This window comes from Barbus barbus, assembly GCF_936440315.1.
Source record: "Barbus barbus genome assembly, chromosome: 45".
Classification (NCBI taxonomy): Eukaryota; Metazoa; Chordata; class Actinopteri; order Cypriniformes; family Cyprinidae; genus Barbus; species Barbus barbus.
In genome coordinates this window covers 8,984,727-9,006,039 of record NC_136723.1, presented here as the reverse complement: position 1 = coordinate 9,006,039, position 21,313 = coordinate 8,984,727, and the positions used below count along the sequence as shown (strand labels likewise).

At 38.5% G+C, this 21,313-nt stretch overlaps 1 protein-coding gene across 1 annotated transcript in view; it reads right to left on the bottom strand.

Moving 5' to 3' along the window:
* Positions 1-21,313, bottom strand: part of LOC306864178 (roundabout homolog 2-like) — a gene marked incomplete at its 5' end in the record, with an annotated part of 75,831 nt that overhangs the window by 11,782 nt on the left and 42,736 nt on the right. The window contains 8 exons of the mRNA XM_079407939.1: positions 221-437; positions 552-673; positions 3,137-3,303; positions 6,142-6,310; positions 6,637-6,718; positions 10,696-10,901; positions 14,585-14,756; positions 17,054-17,178. Of these exons, the coding sequence (XP_079264065.1) occupies positions 221-437; positions 552-673; positions 3,137-3,303; positions 6,142-6,310; positions 6,637-6,718; positions 10,696-10,901; positions 14,585-14,756; positions 17,054-17,178 (1,260 nt within the window). The remainder of the gene's footprint in view (positions 1-220; positions 438-551; positions 674-3,136; positions 3,304-6,141; positions 6,311-6,636; positions 6,719-10,695; positions 10,902-14,584; positions 14,757-17,053; positions 17,179-21,313) is intronic.

Sequence of the window (21,313 nt, the reverse complement as noted above, 5' to 3'; positions counted from 1 at the left end):
TCGATTCAAATTACATTTTGAAAAGTGAGTGTCCTTAATAGTAAATCTACATTAGCCTTCTCCATAATTTTATTTGCTTGAATGAAGCGATTCATCGTCATATTATGTACAACAGAATAGAATAGTCGGGCTGGGCTGAATGAACCCAAATTGAATTGATTAGAACGAAATTAAATTGAAGTGCATCAAATGGAAACTGAAAGAGCTGCAGATATCTCACCCTCCTCTGGCGTGTGAAACGTCAGATGTCGGCTGTCCATGCCCTGGAACTCGTTAAAGTAGGGTCGTATTTTAATCTCGTACTCTGTGCCTTTGAGCAGGTTAGCGATGACAGCGCTACGCTCTGTTGCAGCTTTCACTTCTTGCTGGGACCAGGAGCCGCCGACAGGACGATAAAGCAAACGATAACCCTGAATGTACTGAGACTGACGATCGACCTGACAGATGGAAAGAGGGCGACCGAGACAGAGAAATGAGATAAGGTGAGCTGGCAGGAGAATCATAAGGCCGGCGAGGGGCTGATTTGGAGGGCAGATATTAGCAACACTCACATTCCAGCTGATCTTCACGCTGGATGCCGTCAACAGCGCTGGTTCGTGAAGCTGCACAGCCATCTCTCCCAGCTCCCTCTGCACCTGTCGATGGTCCACACCTTGACCTGTAGGACTCACATCTGCCAAAGACAACAAGAAACATCCAATATTAACATCTTTAGATTGTGTGTCTGTATGAATATAGAATACATATAGAATACATATAGGATTGTTTATGCTAAGGATAGTAAAACCTGATTTTTTTTTACATTGTGGGGTCTGCGGTCCCCACGAGGGAAATAAATATATATATATTATAAATAAATTATGTTTATCTCAAAGTGTAATAATGCAAACAGGTTTTCTGTAAGGGGTAGGTTTAGGATTAGGGCAGGGTTAGGGGACAGAAAATACCATTTGGTCAGTATAAAATGAGTAGAAGTCCCCACAATTCACTGAAACAAATGTGTGTGTGTGTGTGTGTGTGTGTGTGTGAGACCCTGGCCCACAAAACCAGTCATAAGTCGCAGAGGCATATTTGTAGCAATAGCCAAAAATACATTGTATGGATCAAAATGAATGCCAAAATCATTATAATATTAAGTAAAGATCATGTTCCATGAAGATATTTTGTAAATGTCCTACCATAAATATACAAAAATCAAAAAAACTTTTGATTAGTGATATCCATTGCTAAGGACTTCATTTGGACAACTTTAAAGGTGATTTTCTCAATATTCAGACATTTTTTTTTTTTTGGCACCCTCAGATCCCTGATTTTAAATAGTTGTAACTCGACCAAATATTGTCCCATCCTAACAAAACATACATCAACGGAAAGCTTATTTATTCGGCTTTCATGTTATGTATATATCCCAATTTCAAAAATTTGACCCTTATGACTGGTTTTGTGGTCCAGGGTCACACACACACACACACATATATATACATATATAAAGTTGAAAGTTTACATACACCTTTCAGAATCTGCTAAATGTTAATTATTTTACCAAAATAAGAGGGATCATACAAAATGCATGTTATTGTGGATATTAACACAATATTTTCACATAAAAGATGTTTACAGATATTTAAGATAAGATATCTCACATAAAAGATGTTTACAGATGTATACATATGCATTTATAAAAAATATAATTTTTGTTCAATTAACTTTTGTTCAAAAGTTTACATACACTTGATTCTTAATACTGTGTTGTTACCTGAATGATCCACAGCTGTGTTTTTTTTTTGTTTTTTTTTTAGTGATAGTTCATGAGTCCCTTGTTTGTCCTGAACAGTTAAACTGCCTGTTGTTCTTCAGAAAATATCCTTCAGGTCCCACAAATTCTTTGGTTTTCCAGCATTTTTGTGTATTTGAACCCTTTCCAACAATGACTGTGTGATTTTGAGATCCATCTTTCCACACTGAGGACAACTGAGGGACTCATATGCAACTATTACAGAAGGTTCAAATGCTCCAGAAGGAAAAGCCATGCATTGAGTCGGGGCGTGAAAACTTTTGAACAGAATGAAGATGAGTACATTTTTCTTGTTTTGCCTAAATATCATATTTTTTCATTTAGTGCTGCCCTTCAGAAGCTACAGAATGCACTTAAATGTTTTCCAGAAGACATATTAAGTTAAATTTACCTTGATCTTCAAATTCAAAAACGTTTCACGCCCCGGCTCTTAATGCATGGTTTTTCCTTCTGGAGCATCAGTGAGTGTTTGAACATTCTGTAATAGTTGCATATGAGTCCCTCAATTGTCCTCAGTGTGGAAAGATGAATCTCAAAATCATACAGTCATTGTTGGAAAGGGTTCAAATACAAAAAAATGCTGGAAAACCAAAGAATTTGTCGGACCTGAAGTATTTTTCTGAAGAACAGCAGACAGTTCAGGACAAACAAGGGACTCATGAACAACTATCCCTAAACAAAAGAAAAAAAAAAACGCTTTGGATCGTTCAAGTAACAACACAGTATTAAGAATCAAGTGTATGTAAACTTTTGAACGGGGTCATTTTTATAAATTCAACTATTATTTTCTCTTGTGGACTATATGTAAACATCTTTTATGTGAAATATCTTATTCAGGTCAGTACTAAATAAACAATAACATGCATTTTGTATGATCCCTCTTATTTTGGTAAAATAATTAACATTTTGCAGATTCTGAAAGGTGTATGTAAACTTTTGACTTCAACTGTATATATACACACACGCATACATACATATACATACACATACACATACACACATATTACCTATTTATTTTTGAAATTGTAAAATGATTATATATCATTTTGTTGTACTAGATTAAATTTTTGTTGATTTTAATTAAAATAAAATAAAAATATAGACAAAATAGATATACAATATTTTTCTTCTGCTTTTGGTGTAAAATGTGTTTTCATGATTAGATCCAATCCACACTGAATGGAATTGATTAATATGTAATCTGTAAAAACAGGCACTATTATTTTGCTCTTTGCATGTAATTTGTTCGTATACTTAACAGTTATACAACATATAATTTGTATTACACGTTCACACATTTTTAAAGATCTCATAAAATTGATTGGTCTCCAGCGTACAGACCTTGTGTGCGTACGGGCTCTGAGATGGGGCTGGGGTCACTCAGGCCGTAAGCGTTGACCGCCCGCACAATGAACAGGTAAATGGTATTCGGCGACAGTCCAGTGACCGTGTGCTTCTCCAGCTTCACAAAATCTGCAACCGTCTGCCAAGTACTGCCTGCTGATTGGCTGAAAACAATAGACAGAAAGATTATAGAGATTACATTACTACATTAATTATTCATCACATTTACATACACATTAATTCCATACGTGTTTATTTATGAACCTACAATAATAAAACCAGCCGATTCATACAGCTCAATCTGAATAAAACATCAGTACAAGAATGTTTTGTCCTACATTTGTCCTCAAGCTTTTGCACGGCATTAGAGAGAGGAGGGTTTAACAGCAAAGTCAATATCATAGATGTTTATCTGCACTCTTTTGATTGTCATTACATGTGTCTGTTTAATGACCCAGCTCTTCTGTTATGCTATTCTTGTAGCCTTTGGCTTGACAGTGCTTGGCGTGACTAGAAAAAGATCTCTGCGGTGATAGATTTATTTATGGCACAGACTGGGCTTGTCATAATGCAATGCATGTGATAAATAAATAACACCTTGGATACTGAACTGAGATTTTATTAAACAAACTGAAAACATTGGCTGATTCTGTACAGGGGTACATTTCAGCTTTAATTTAAAAACACAGCTTTTTATTGACATCCAGATCACACCTATGCATACAGGAATATGAACTCGACTTAATGAGAACCAAGAGAGCTACTTAGATGTGGCATACAGGTGGGCAAGATTCATAACAACATGCATCCCCATCTAATAAACAATGAACGTTAAGCACAGACATCTGTCTGTGCCAGAAGGTTTTGGGATATTCCTCTTCACTTGTCTGTGGTTAACCATCATCATTGTTTAGAGCAGTGGTCACGTGCGGTGTGTTCAAGGTTTATTTTTCCCCAGTGGCAACTCCTGCCGCAGACACAAAGCCAATAAAAGCCCGACCTGCACAATTAGGCCAAGCCATAAATGCTGGGAACCTCGTAAATATTCCTTCAGCAGCCCACCGATAGGAGCGATAAATCCAAGGTCACTTTGCTATCAGCTGGGATGTAAGAAACAGGGAAAGGCTGAGGCACAGACAATTCCCTTTTCTCCAGCAGGACCGTGATTGGGCTCTTATAAACACCTGCATAAACGTGCATATATTCCAAAAGTGGGCCACAACATAAACTTTTTTCCCCTGTATCGAGGTGTCAAAATCCTAAATCCTCCTCATCCGCAATCTCAGTTCTTTTCCAACCCTCACTTGTTCTCCACCTCCCTTTCCCAGTGCTCCGTGTCCCACAGCACCTCAGGGAAGGAAATTTTATAGCAAACACCCCTTTAAGCCCCACAGCACTCTATAAAGAATCAATTTTAAGGATGTGGGGCCATGCTAACTGTTACCCAGGGGGCAAGGGAGAGGACAGAGACATAGTGTGTGTATATGAAATAGAGAAAGAATGAAAATGTGTACGTGAGTGTGTGTGGTTCGCTACATCTCCGTTGCTGAATAACCCGTTTGCTGTCTGCCCTCCCTCTAAGGACTGCAGGACCTTGGTTCTGTAATTAGAGGTAGCCCCATTTCAGCCAGCCTACAATAGCTTAAAGAAGTGTCTGTGTGGACTACATTTGAATTCATTAGCATGTCATACTGAGACCCTCAGCTATCAGAGTGAGAATATTTCTCAAGCTATGCTTCTATGAACAAACCTGTATGAGGGACTCTTTTAGATTAATTAATTAAATAATTGGCTTTTTGATCATATCAAAGCAAATCATTACAATATAAATAGTTGCCATGTTTTACTGAGAGAATACTTTAAAGCATATATTCTTTAACTCATTGTATAAAAGTATTTTTATATAATTGATCAAAATATCAAATATTTATCAAATAACTGCAAACAAGAAAACACACACAGGCACGTAAACACAAACACACACATACTTACATATATTTTTAATTATATTGTGTTTCATTTATAGTTTAAAAAAAAATATTTCTATTCAATTTTACCAAGCAAGCTTTTTTTAAATAATCTCACTGCTCCAATTATTCCGACGCCTTGTTTATTATTTTGCCATGACTGTCACACACATTGAAGCTCCATAATTGTGCTTAACCGGGTTCACCAAGCACATTTATAAAAACTACGCTGAAATAAAATTAATCAATTGTGATGATGCCAAAACTATGGAAGCCTGTTTACGTCACTGCGACTTTTTTCTCAGAATTGTGAGATTCAAACATGCAATTGCGAGTCAAAGTCAGAATCGTGAGATATAAACTTGCAATTGCGAGAAAAAAGTCAGAATTGAGAGATAAAAACTTGCAATCAACTTATAATTTTTTTTTTAATATCATGTGCTCATAACTGCCCAAAACGTAGCCTGCTCTAAGGAACAACACTGTGTGCTATGCAGAGGTTAACCAATCAAAACAGAGTCCATTTACATAACAGGGACCGTTGCAAACCTCTTAATAAGAGGGTGGAAAACAGTCAAGTAATGCTAAATTACTAAACTGCCACAAGAAACCTAAATATGTGGAATAATTCAATAATTCATAAAACTATATCCCCCTTTAAACATGCCAGAATTCTGCAGTCCATGTCTGAAATTCAATTGTAGAACACCAATACAGTTGATATTAATTTAGATCTCTCTGGCAGTAGGTTGCCGCCTGAGGGGAGTGATTCTTGTAGGAGGCAGGATGTGAGATGTAAGTGCAGGATGTAGCTGCCCTCGCATGACTGTGAGGAGCAGCAGAGCGGGGGAAAGGGGTCAGGGACGGGGCAGTCATGCGGTGGTATTACCCCATCTGTCATGGCTGACCAGCGACGCTAAGACAGTGACAGTGAATTAATAAAAAAAATGAAGAATAGACCCCTGTAGTAGCCTCTGGCAAGAAACAATATTATTTTGGCTAGGATGGAGACGCTTACAGAGTGTGCCAGCTCACCTGAAAGCCTCAATGATGTAAGAGGTGACAGCCGCTCCGCCTTCATGTGCGTTTGGTTGCCAGGTCAGGGTCACGCTGTTACGGGTCACATCAGTTACGACGGGCTTCTGGGGTGGACCGGGCAGCTGGTATGGCTCTGAAACCGGGGCTACAGAAAGGCTGCCGCTCTCTGTAAAGATAAGATTAGGATATAGCATGCCATCCAAGTTATCATTCTGTGAGGTATGGTTCTGTTTGCAGAGTCTATCAGAAAACTCTTGCCGTTTCCGTATTAGTCCAGATTTATAGGACATTATAACAGTAATCAATATTGAACAGGAAAAATCTGATCTCAGGCCACCACTACTCTGGTAAATGAGCGCATATATCTACTGAGCAAACTTGCAATGAAAGCGGCTCCCTCACTTTGAAGATGATACGATGCAGTTTGTCAAGGATAAGGACACATAAAGTGATGATGGAGCACTTGTGTGTGTGTGTGTTTTTTTTTTTTACCTTTTACTGTGAGTACACCACTCCAGCTCGTTTCTCCACTCAAACTGGAGGCAACACAGGTGTAGGCCCCGGAGTCCGTTTCCTAGCAACAGCAGGCTCAGGGTCAGCATTTGTATGGATAAACTCGAGCACAATGCATTGCCTCACTCCGCTTGGAGCAGCGTGGAAATCTTGACAAATGAGCACAAATTCCTTGAAATTGCCTATTATTTCGCAGTAATACAGGATCAACAGTTATTTTTTCCTATTACTATTGAAATTAGAGACAGGAAGAAAATAATGTGCTGTTGTGAAACCCAGTGAGCTCGTATGTTGGCATATTTTTTACATCATCATAGGCATGTACCCAATACAGACACAAAATAATTACTTCTATAACAGGCAAACTATAAACTGTATCTTTCACAAAGAATGAAGCCCCACAATGCATTGTGACAAGTGTAAAAAAATAATCATTTCTAATCACAAATATGTGTAATTCATTCAATACAGAAAAGTAATAATAAAAATAATTAAATCTAATTACAATAGAGTGTTTTATTCAATATTTGTGTGCATTATGTATTTCTATGCTTATTACTACCACACTAATATACACTTCCATTCAAAAGTCTGTTTTTTTATATAAAATTATATTTATATATGTATACATTGTGAAATATAAAAATGTAAATAACTTCTATGTTAATATATCTTAAAATGTAATTTATTTTTTTGGTAGTAAAGCTGAATTTTCATCATCCATTACTCCAATCTTCAGAGTCACATGATCCTTCAGAAATCATTCTTATATGCTGATCTGGTGCTCAAGAAACATTTCTTATTATTATCGATGTTGAAAAGAGTTGTGTTTCTTAACATTTTTGTAGAAACCGTAATAAAAATAGTTTTTCAGGATTCTTTAAGCAATAGAAAGTTCAAAAGCACAGCATTTATTTGAAATAGGAATCCGTATAAATGTCTTTATTATGATTATACATCAATGTAATGCATCCATGCTGAATTAAAATAAATAAATAAATCTTACTGACTTCAAACTTTTGAATGGTAGTGTTTGCAAATAACATTTGACAGAAATCAATATGCAACTGTCTAACCCATTAAACGCTTTAAAATCGCAAGTCACCCTGAACAGTTTAATCCGATGATTCCATCAGAGTTTGAGATTGTTTTCATACTATTGTCTCTGTAAGTCTAAAAATCTTTCCATTGTGGGAACCCAACTGAATTTTCATTTGTCAGTTTGATTTAAGATATTTGTGTCTATCATCCGAATTGGCATGGGTGTACTGAATGTGCAAAAAGAAAAAGGAAATACAAAGACAAATTGGCGAGGGCGAGGGGCATTAAATTTTTACCACAGGGCCGAGGGGAGAAGTCAGGCAGAAATTGCTTACGACAGTGAGAGATGCAGTAAAGCTTTTCTCTTTCTCTCTCTCCTCGACAGCGATCTAATAGTGCTGACAGCTCAGGGGCACCAATGACACGTCTGAGGATTTGACTCATTGGTGATGCACATGTACATCCACACGCCATGACCTCGAATTGCTGCCTGCTCACTTGTGATGTGTCTTTTTCATCTTAATCTCATTTTTATGTAACAAAATGCATGTTAGCATGAGTTAAACAGCAGCTGATGTAAACAGCAGATATTAGTAGAAAAGCCAGAAAAAGTCTTGTCTGAGACTGAACCCATGTATTGAAGAGTATCTTTATATCCTCAGGCAGTACAGGAGTGTGTTGTTGAGAGTGCTATTTTGGTCACTTATGAATCTCTCTTGGGAGGAGGAGAGCAGCAAACACAAGGTGTAGAAACTGTTTTCTGAGTGACCTCTTCCTCTTTTAGTGGATAACCTCATTGGTTAGTCCTCTGCTGTGCTGGCTAGTCATTGGTGGAAAACTGGAAGAGCTCAGAGAGGTAAGCAACTGGGCATCGACTGATTAATCATGGATGGCAGCTCTGGGCTCAGCGCTAAACACACACTTAAAAAATGCATGAGCGGAAAAGGAAATAGGGAGATAAATATTTTGATAATATGCATTCGCATCATCTACTTATTTAAAGGTATAGTTCAACTATGAATGAAACGTCTGGCATCATTTACTCACCCTCATGTCATTCCAAAACTGTATGACTAACTTTCTTCTGTGGAACACAAAAGATGATATTTTGAAGAACGTGCTGGTCGCTCTTTTCAGTGCAATTACAATGAATGGGAACTGAGGCTTTCAAGTTCAAAAAGAACTCAAGCACAATGTTATATTTCAATTCTTTTGAAGTTACCCAACAGACTGTAATATTAGGTTGAAAAGATTTGATTTAAAAGAATACATTGTCATGTATTAGACTACTTTCATGAACTCTTATAAAGGTGACAAGAGCAATAACACCAAATTTATTCAAATGTTCTAAAATAGTTGATTTAAAACAAAATATAAACCTAAAATGACTGAACTACAACTGAAATAAAAATCAGTTAAAACGAAAAAGAAATGTGTTTAAAAAAAAAATGAATAAAACAAATTACTAAATTAAAATAAAAATAAAAAAACAAACAAATAAAAGCTAATACAAAATATTAATAAAAACTAAATGGCATATAAAAAAACCACTTGTCTGTTCCTCACACTACAGTATCATATGACTTCAGAAGACTTGAAATGTTGTGTACAAGTCATATGATATGCTTTCCTGCTTTTGCTTTTGTCATTTTAGAGCTTGACAGTCCCATCCTCATTCACTTTTTACTATGCTAAAAATACTGTCCCAGGATATTCTTCAAAACATCTCCCTTTACAACAAAAAAACCATAGAGGTTTGGAACAATGTGCGGGAGAATAAATAATGAATTTTGGGGTGAACTGTTCCAAGGTATTAGTTTTTCTCAGTCCAACAGACACACACTCATTCTTTTTCACATTTCTTTTTCCTCACTCCCCTGGCACAGTCGAGAACAGGCAGTTTCTGGCGATTCTCCCGGTATAATGGCACCTTTTCACAGCGCTCTCCCTTACTCTCTCCCTTCCCTCACACACTCGCACGCTACCATCTGTGCAAACCCCTGTCTCCGTGCCCCCTTGTGCTCTCCCATCATGCCGGGGTAATCGTAGACTAAAGGGGGCCAACGGAGACACCAGACCAGAGAGGACAGGGCCAACACCAGAGACAAAGATGCCCATCTGAACAAAGCATGCAATGTTTAACAAGCCAAATAAACACAACTCAACACAAAAGCTTAAATTCTCACTGATAAACGAGGCTGCTACTTAAATTTTTTTGGCGTGAGCTATCCGTAAAGTCACTGCACTGAATATCAAGGGCACGTTTAATGTGATGCAAACATTGCACAGAGTACAAGGTTGCTGAGAGTAGCACATAATGATTGCTAGCCTCCCCACTTTTCTATACCCCAGAATGAGCATTTAATTAAGGCATGAGTGACTGTTAATCGTTCCCGGGCACAATCAATTAACACATCAGGTCTGTTCACGGCAGTGCCACGACCTCAGGTGAAACCTACAATCGCACACACCCTTGAGGCCTTGAAGATTGGATTTCATTAGTCTAGCATGCGCTAACACTAACGACAGTGCACGCTCCCATTACAATCATAATTACCGGTTTTATCGGCATGCACAACCCTCGCATGAGCGGCTAGGTCACCCCGAAACCGTCCACAGAGCAAGTATTAAAATCGATCTGCTAATTAAGCCTGCCTGTTTGCTGTAAACTCGATTGCGCGTTTTATGCCCCCGCCATTGATCGGATAGAGGTAATGACATTTTACAGCAGTCGTCTGTGTCTAAACGTCACATCGGCGTGTCTGAAAATGCATGGCAAGTGAAATATGTTCATACGGAATATTGCATGATGGCATATGGTGTCTGTCAACGAAAAGAGCCGTCTGTGACGGGACATGCACTGAAGAGGGCTCGATTCGGGGAAAAAAAAACATACGATAATATCCCCTGGTTATTAGCATTTTACAAAATAAAAGCCATAGATGCTGAAAAACAGACCCTCGTGAGCACACTTAAACACTATCTTGACTGAAGTACCTGCAGGACTGTGATTTGTAAAGTGCCGTTTTCCATTAAGCTAATGCGCTCGTCGTTGCCCAGGATTCTCTGGCCGTCGCGCTCCCATTGGATGCTCGGAAGAGGGTTGCCCATCACGTGGCACTGCAATTGGGCCGTGGTGCCCGGAGCGAGTGTCTGGTTGGCTGGTCCTTGGCGGATGATGGGAGGGATCCGGTCGGATGGGGCTAAGGGGTGAAGAGAATGAGAGAGGCGTGGGCCACAAGAACCAAATTTGGATGGAACACCACATCATCCACCTCGTTCAAATTATACACAAGAGATTGTTGAAAAGACACACTATGAATTATACTAATTGAGATTCTGAGAGTAACATGATGGTAAAATACAATATCATTATGAGATGCAATAACAAAAACAAATACAATTGTTAAAAAAAAGTATCAAATGTCCAGCAAAAGGTAAAAGTAAAGGGGGAAAACATTGACTTTAAGTGGCCATTTATTTCACACTCTTATAGCCTGACAAACAGAAAAGATCAGTAATTCATCGGATTTTAATTAGATCAATGACACAGGCTTCTGGGTATAATCTGAGTCATAGTGCAGTTATAAACTCTTTTTGAAATGAATGTATAATGTTATTGCATAAAGGAATTTTAACATCTTTAGTAGGCTGTGTTGTGTTATAATAAAATTATTCTGCGCTTTTAAGCTTGCTGTACAACATTTATGGGTCAATAACTGATAAAGATGGATGTACTCTAAAGCTGCATGGTATTAAATAAAAGTTCCTTATGAAGATTATGTAGTTTTTATGAAATCATCAGTGGTAGAGGTGCTCAGACTTATGTTGTGCTCCATTCAAAGATGGATGTGGGATTACACACGCGCACACACACACACACGTTTGTTTTTGTGAATTGTGGGGACATTCCATAGACGTAATGGTTTTTATACTGTACAAACCGTATTTTCTATTGCCCTACACATAAACCTACCCCTTACAGGAAACTGCATTTTTACTTTCTCAAAAAAACTCATTCTGTATGATTTATACGCCTTTTGAAATATGGGGACGTGGGGAAATGTCCTCATAAGTCACCTTCTCCTTGTAATACCCATGTCATACCCATGTCATTAAACAAATTTGTGTCCTCATTTGTCACAAAAACACGCGTGCACACACACACACACACACACACACACATATGCTTTCTGCTTTCATCATATAATAGTTTTCAACATTGATAATAATAAGAAATGTTTCTTGAGCACCAAATCAGCATATTACAATGATTTCTGAAGAATCAAGTAATGACTGCTGAAAATTCAGCTTTGCATCACAGGAATAAATAATAAATTAAATTAAATAGAAACCATATATTTAATTGTAATAAGATTTCACAATATCACTATACTAATATTGATCAAATAAATCCAGCCTTCTTTCAAAAACATAGAAAAATCTTAATGACCCAAACTTGGTATGGTAATGTATAAAAAATGGATTTAATTTTTTTAAATAAAGGAACTGCAGTTTATGTAGGATTATTTCCACTGTCTTCATTAAAGGTGCACGAAGCAATTTTTGAAAAACGCTTTTGACCGCAGTGTCGGACCATGTCCCAAAACACACTTGCTGCCAATCAGCAGTAAGGGGGCGTTTATTGTAATGACAGAGAGAAGAGGGCGCTCAATTTGAGTGTACAGGACGGATATTAGCAGATTGACTATATATCGAGAGAACTGAAAGATAAAAAGAGGAAAATATTGGAGGAGCAAAACATTAAAAAGAAGGATTACGATCAGGCAAGAGGTAGGACCCGTGTAAATTAAGGAAACAGCTTTCCAACGGTGGCGAGAACTCAAGGAGTGCGAGGGGCTCGAATCGTATGCCGAGGCTGCGTTGTTTCTTTTTGATTGGTGAGTAACGTTGATTTTGCATTGCTTCACACAACTTATCCGTGTTGCTTTTGTTTGAATATGCTTGTGTGTCATCTTCGCTTGTTTCCGCGATCGTCTTTATGCCAGGGTTGTGTACGTACATGTGGGACTGAGATATCAAAATAGGGGCGAGGTCCTGTTGGGGTATGGGCGTTTGTGTTTTGGTGCTTTCAAATATCAACATAGTTTGGCAAAAATCGCTTGGTACACCTTTAATAAGCATATTTATGTGACCATGTTTATAAACCTCTTATGTACATTCTTACTGCATCGAATGGAAACAAAATGGCATTTTACTGCACTTTTCCACACAGGTAGTTGTGAAATTTGTCCAAGTTGAAAGGTATGCAGCAATATAGCATGTAAAATGCATGATAATACATTTAAACACGGCACTCTATAATTACAGTCACCCATGTTCTTCTACAATTTATTCTTCCATTTACTTTCGTTCAGTTGCATCTCTTTCTATAGACCAATGTGATGGCTTAACACGGCCGTGTTACCATGAATAATTTATTACTTGTTTGACTAGAGCTGCAAAACCTACTGTCTATTGACCTAGGCGAGAGAAAAGTCCACAGATAAATAATTGACAATTCGGTTACTTTAGCATTCTCATATGTGACCCTGGACTACAAAACCAGTCTTAAGTCGCTGGGGTATATTTGTAGCAATAGCCAACAATACATTGCATGGGTCAAAATTATTGATTTTTCTTTTATGCCAAAAATCATTAGGATATTAAGTAAAGATCATGTTCCATGAAAATATTTTGTAAATTTCCTGCTGTAAATATATTAAAACTTAATTTTTGCTTAGTAATATGCATTGCTAAGAAATTCATTTGGACAACTTTAAAGGCAATTTTCTCAGTATTTGGATTTTTTTGCACCCTCAGATTCCAGATGTTCAAATAGTTGCATCTCGGCCAAATATTCCTATCCTAACAAACCATACATCAATGGAAAGCTTATGTATTCAGCTTTCAGATGATGTATAAATCTCAATTTAGAAAAATTGACCCTTATGACTGGTTTAGTGGTTCAGGGTCACATTTGAAAAAACAAGGACCTGGGAAAGGCAGCCTGCATCTCTGACATTTTCCCTCCACAGCAGTAATAAAAAGAAAAGACCATAAGGTCAGAAAGACGACAAGGGCTGTATCGCTCAAACAAAACAGAGTTGTGTTTCTACATGATATGAAATTTATAGGCACGAGAACCATCCTTGAGTGCAGTGACCCTGCACATCCATATGCCCTTCCATAGATCATTTCATCATGTATCAGGTAAGTACTTTACAGCAAACATCAGTCAGATGATGCCAACATGCCAGGGACGTCGTCTTTAGAGGCCACAACAGGCACAGGGGTTTCTGGGAAATGCGATAATATTTTATATGCCTGATTTTTTAGCAAACCTACAGCAGACTGTGCAGATATTGGACTCTTGGCGAAGGTTTTTCATGTGATGTGCCTAGACTCGGTTTGGTACACACACACACACACGTGGAGTACACATAAACAGTTTTTTCCTGTTACCGGGGAGCATGACGGAGGCGGCATATGTTCCAGGGGTTATTTGCATAGCTCGATTGTGCCCTGTCCTTTCTGATTACGTCTCCAGAGCTTCCTGCTGTTCTCTCATTTGCAGAAGCAGAAATTTTAATTTGGGGTGGCTTTGAAGACATTTTAATTTATTTTGGTTAAGAGCAAAAAGGCTACGGCGGGGTGAAGCGGCAATTTGTTCAAACGTAAACAAAAATATTACTCAAATCTTTGTGATAAGGCCTCACACAAGCAATTCAATTACATGTACAGTTCTGGACCTTTAATGTAGTTAGATTGATATTAAAATATTAATAAAAGCCGACCGCTGGTGTTTGATGGAGCTGGTGGGGGTGTATGAAAGGGCAAGTGTATGTGTGTGTGTGTCCAAAGGTAGTTTGAAGTATTTACTCACTGCTTTCCACCTCCAGCAGGGCTTTGGTCAAGATGCTGCCTGCCACACTGATGGCCTGGCAGATGTAGTACCCAGAATCCTCGCTGTGCACATCTGTAATGGTCAGCTCTCCGCTTAACGATACAGAAAAACGGCCTGACTGTGAAGGTGGCTGACTGGGAAACAGCAGGACCTGTTCAAACCACACAAACACACTGTTAAACGCTATTAAAAGACTAAACATGATAAATCACATTTTAAGTTGATGCTTTTTGGCTATCTAGCTCAGATAACTCAGAAATAGCTTAACTCACAAAAGGCCATTTTAAAACTTATTCATTGCTGTCATTTTTCCAACAAAAAAAATCAAATAAAATCACAGTTCCACCTAAATCTAAAATCATTTGAATAGCAGATGAATCACCAGCACACATCAGTAAAACTCTATATTAATGCATCAACTATAAACAGGCTAGTTTTTACCAAGTTCAACACCCTTAAGTCACAGTAAAATCATTTTAACATGCAGCCTCTTGTGGCCTCCAGTTAATACATGTTGCATTGCTGTTCGTGACTGATACAAATTACACATACATTAAAAAAAGGATATGGGATAATCAGTCCACTGATATCATTTATGACTCATCACTATCACTTGGATGATAGTGGAGCTTGGATGAAATGGCTGATTTGCATTTACATTAATAGAACATCACTGTGCATTCAATGTGATGCTCGGGTATAAATTTAGTTGACCGCTGAGATTCACGGCTGAACAATAGCTGCGTTATCTCAGCTGGTGTTTTAGAGAGGGGGGCTAGGAAAAATGCCAGATAGACAGAAGACAAGCCCGAAGGATAAGGAATCTTCCTCCTTTAGCATGAGGCTGCAACACTGACAGCTGCCCTATTGTTCCTACTTGGCCGTGTGTGTGTCACGGTTTCATTTTTGGGGATAATCCAGTGATCCGCTCACCCCAGCCCTCTGGCTCTGACCGGACTCACCCTCATCCTCAGTTCTGTTCTATATCTACTGACCTCAAAGATCGGCCACACACACACACACACAGAAAAACAAAGAATAGATGAGAAATTAACCGGAGAAGAGTTCATGGCCCGACGTACAGTGGATGTTTGATCACCTCTGGCCTATGACACACTATGCTTGACAAAAAAAGAAGGATGAAGGGATCTAAGAAAGGAGGGAGGGAGGGATATGGGGACTGGCTTCCTTCCTCCGAGTGCTTTAGAACAACCAGAGGCTTAAATCTTCATTTCTTCTGCTGTGCTTTATTAATAGAGACATGAGCGTGTTATCTAGCTGGGCCCAGGGACATGTTCTATCCTCCTCTGACCCAATGAGGAGACATGAACGTGAACAAGCTCCTGCAGAAATCCCAGAGTTCCTTCTACCCCAGTGAATGGCCTGTCACCAGTATCCAAACTGGCTGCAAGCCACGCTCTCTCTATTTCTTTCTCTTTGTCTCTTTGACTCTGAAACTCCTTGGACAGATTAAAAAAAAATAAAAAATCTTGCTTCTTATAATCATGAAAGCCAAACATTAAATGCTCAGCTCATATTGAATTAAAAAACTATATTTTTTTAAATACTATTTTTACACTGATTAAAGTCATTAGTTATTATTATTAATAATAATATATTTATTCATATTTATAAAACACATTATTTATGACTTACAGATTTCATAACGACACACAACACTGATTTGAGCTCGAAGAGCCAGTTATGCATGATCAGCTGTCAAATACATTGCATGTATTGTCACATGTAATCATATGTTTGCTGTCATGTCATGATTCAAAAACAGACAGCCACACGATTTGTTTTCAGGGCAGAGGTGCTTCTAAAGAAACTCATCCTCTAGGTGAGATCAGCTAGATAATGAAAAATAAATCCATCAGATTCCCAGCCTATATGGGCACTAGACTTGCCTTCCCACTCACAATCTTAGACGTGTCACTCATAGATCCACAGTGTGCTAACATCTTGCATGATAAAACATCTCGAGTGACCGCAAAAAGAATTTGGTCACTCTGGTCCTCTAGACACACTTTAAAAATTTTGTTTTACAATTTTGCATAACCAACTGGTGTCAAGATGATAGTTTTTCTTTATATCTACTATCTCTATCATTTTTATATTTTAATTTAAAAAGTGGGCCTTAAGAGTCAAATTATTTTTGAGCCCATTGTTTAAACATAGAATATAGAATAAAAATTTTATATTTGAATTTTCACACTCTTTCACACTTTTTTGATGAATTCAGTAAGAAATTCAGTTTCATCTTTTAGTCTTCAAATCTTTTCAAAACTGTGCTTCGTTTTCTACTAATATACTCGGTCACTGCCCTAGAGTTGGACCCTTTCTTTAAGCAAGCACAGTGAAAGTATCCACCACAAACCTTGATGTGTTTTGACACTGACATTGTAAGGGTTCCCCGGCGTGCATCTGTGTGCTGTTGTCTCTTACCTGACTGCCTTCCTTCTGCCAGAACACAGCGGGAGGGGGATTTCCCTTCGTTCCACAAAGAAAGGTGACAGTACGGCCTTGGGCAGAGATCTGATCCCGTGGACGCACCACGATCTGAGGAGGAACTGAAGAGGAGAAAAGAAACTTATGAAGCTGCAGATCCACACACAACAAATCAAGGCCCCTACAGAGTCTATATGAGCTTCTGGAATGTTCTGCGATTTACATAACTCCTCCAAGGTGAGACTATCCTACAGTTACACAGTGGCAGTTTTGTTTAGTCTAAACTTGAGTCTCCCAAGGAGCAGAACTGAGTGTGTGTTAGTACTGCTGGTGGCATGCAGTAAAGCTGTCATAGCTGATACTGTACATGGTGCCACATTCTGGTACCAGTTCTGCACAAGAAGATAAGGTTAGTGTAGAGTGTCATTACTATGCAAACAGCACTCTGAGCTATGAAGTCTGTTTAAAGTGAGTCAAAGGTCATCCAGTAACCCTTGCTGAATATATGTAACTAAACCAACACTGATACTTTTACCCATAAACAGTTAGGATTTGCGCTGAAAATCATGACCAAAACTAATCCACATCATATTTCAGGACTGTTTTGACACGAAGCAGGGCTTTTGAAAACTCAAGTAGGGTTATAACCAAATAGACATAATTAATGAAGGCAGAGGTTTCAGTGCTGGTCTTTCAGTGCAGAGAGAGATGGATAGAAAGAGCTTAATTATTATGGAAACCTTTTCTTCTCTGCGCCTGCAGAGATGCTTTAAAGCACATGATTGCACATCTGATGCAGTGCTGAAGAGCCCTTATCTTGTAGGGGATATGTGGGCGTATCGAGAGCAAATATACATTTATATATTAGTAATCTGGCCTCTTTCGCCTAATGTACATTTTCTGTCCACTAATGAGTGTCTGGACATAAATGAGGACCTCTTAAACTCCCAAAAGCATCATTGGGTGGCCACTGGGTTCATCTCATCTATCTCTCAGCGGATCCATTCTTCCATCTCGTTCACATTTTCTCTCTCAATCTGCTTTCTTTCTGCCGCGGCTGCTTGGTTCTTGCCGTTGGTGCAAGTTTGATCAATGGATGTTCTTGATGGATGCTAATCTGCTGATCTTATCTGCCCTGCGGCCATCTTTCCACCCTGCAACATTACGAGGCCTTGAACAGTTTCAACCCAGACCCAACACATTTTCTTATTTGTGAATTAAATCACTTAAATCCTGTAAAAATGTGTAAAAAAAATTATGCTTTTTTTTTTTTATGTTGCTTGAGACTCAGTGTTCAGTTTCGTTCTGAATATCTGTTTTCATACTCAAGAAATGTGCCCGAATGAGGTCAGATGAACTCAAAAGAGTTAGAACTTACTCGATTAGTTGAGTAAATCGATTAGTTGTACTCAAAAATATGTAGTTTTGCATATTTTTACCACATATCAACCATTTTTGTGGATGGACGGATGGACGGATGGGTGTGTGGGTGGATGGATATTCAGTAAATTCCAATTTCAACTTTCTGTCAGATGTGGCCAATTCAATTCAAATTCTTACTCATGAATTGAAAGGGAGCCAATTCTTCCATTCTGAATTGTGCCCAAGCCTGATAGGATACAGGAACAAATTCCTATATTAGTAGAGGATGCTGCATGATAGATGGGGTTTGGAATTTTAGCATCGAGGGTGGAATATAAACTAAACTGATGATCAGCCTTCAGTTGTCGGGAGCTCGGCTGGGCTGATGGGTATTGATTATTTCTGTGCTATTGCCCTTAATCAGGCGCCTGTGAATGTGCAACGCTGTCACCTTTAACCTTCACCAGCTAATTGATTTCTCATCCTCCTTCCCACTCCTGTGAAACTTTTTTTGGTAGCATTTCACACACGATTAGAGTGACACGTCGGCTCTGACAACACGCATTTATACTCAGGAAGGTCTTTCTCCTTTAGCTCACCTTAAATTTCCCACTAATTCATCAAGCCGACGGGGCTGATAGCATTTGCACCCTCCCTACTAATGTGCCTAACAAACTGCACTCTATTTGTCTCACAATCTACCACAATTACTCTTATTTCACCCCGCCACTGGCCTTTTTCTATTTCATTACAAAAGTCAAAAACAATCCAAAAGATGCAATCTGCCTCAATGCAGCTGTCTTAGATCAATTTTTCCAATTTGCTCCCTGCCTGCCTGCCTGCTGGCTTTTTCTCGTAGACTCTGTCGTTGAGTGTAGGCTGTGTCACAGCTTGGAGGCGACAAGCATGTTGAAACAGAACAAGGCCCAATAGGGAGTCTGGCCACAGGGGTCATTGAGGTCGCTGTCCAGAGGTCAAGCAGGAGCCATATCGCTGACCCTGGAGGTCAAATCTGAAACGCATCCCCTGTTGCTATAATTTGGGACACTAGTCTAGAGAGACCTCAGAGCAAACTGGAGAGGTAATGATACCAATTTCCTATTCCCCCTGCATTATTGACTGAATTTCTCTCCTGGGCTGATGCAGGGACTGAAATATTGACTTAATGCTATGCAATACCAAAACTCGTATGAGTCTTCTCTCTGAATATACAAAAATGAATATATATATGACTGTGAATATATATATATGGGCAAAATGAGATGTTACTGAAACACACACTGTCTCAAGAGATTTCACTCTAAAAATATGTAACAACAAGAAGTGAATGCGACTAACAGAATGTGCCTTGGGCTGTGATAAATAATTACCAGTTAAAACAACATTACAGAAACAGCATGGAGTTTTGAGAGAATGGAGGTGTCAGATGCATGCTAATGTGGCATGACAGGGAGAAGATTTAGGGAAAGGATTTAAAATATACATAATACCTCTACCAGCAGCAAACAGATCATGCTTTTTGAAGACAAATCAAGTGGATGAAAATGCCAGCTCTTTGAAACATGGGCCAAATAAATAAATAAATATAATAAAAATAATAATAAGTTTGCAAATTTATAATTTATACTAATAAAATTGGTCGTTGTAAATATTATTGCCAGGGGAAAAAATTCATAAAGTCAACTGTAACTTCCTAATTATAGATATATCCATAGATATATAGTTATATCTTAATACTTCCATTAAGATATCGAAGTCTCTTCCTCAATTTCAGAGATGATACAAACAATAGCATAAATTACTACTACTACTACTACTACTACTATAATAACTTTTCTATTTTTTATTATTAAATTATTATAAGGGATAAACTAATTTATCTAATAAAGCTAGCTATAGAGCGAAAAACACATAACTACTATTCCAAGTTATAAATAGAATGCCATCTGTTAAGATATCTATAAGTCTTGCTGGACATCTCTTCCTTGAAATATCACAGATGGTGTATTTGACGGAATAGCAGTAGACAGAGCTGTGAAGGTGCCAGGCTGGCTGGCTGGCTAGCGACAGGTCAAAAGTGTCACCCACTCATATAGGCTAAACAAAAGTGCTGAAAGCTAAAAATTATTCATGGAACTTTGTTTTCTCCCAAGAAGGACCACAACATGTGCAAGGATCCAACACCTTCACGCTCCCTCTGGGAGAGTTGGTAGTTAGTGAATACACAGCCACAAACTAGTATGCAGATTCACCGCCAACAAAACGGGTCTTCAAACATCACGTCTATCCCCAGAGGGACTCGCCATGACAGGCAGTTGTCAGCGTCGAACAGTGATGCAGACAGAAATTGTGGAAGGGCTATGCTTCAGTGCTCAGCGCCGCAATTAAAACCCCCTACATGCAATTAATACAGTCTTTAGAGTGTAACCGATTAAATGCTTTACAGCATTGCAGGTTATCTACACCAATACAGGGCATATGTTTACAATGCCTAGCTGAGCAGCCATCTCTGTCCAGCAATACCTGCCAAATTTATAGGCTGTATATTTACTGCATAATCAAAATCTGCATAAATGCGGTTTCTCAGAGAGCATGTGCTGTTTTCAATATTCCCCCATGAGGATACAGTAATATGCATGGGCTAAGATCAGTCCTGTCAGAGTTTGGAATAGGGCCTACTTTTTTTTAGGACAGCTTAAAATGAGCACAGTTGGAGAAGCGCCTCAGTGCATCGGGATTAATCTGGTGTAAATCACTGGTACATGGGTTTATTTCATATTTATTGTCTCAGCTCTTAGACATGCAAATGAAGAGGGCAGTTGAGGAAACATGCCGTGGATTATTTCACAACGCTGTGCGAATGATGAAACGAATCCGTCATCTTTAGTGGAAAGA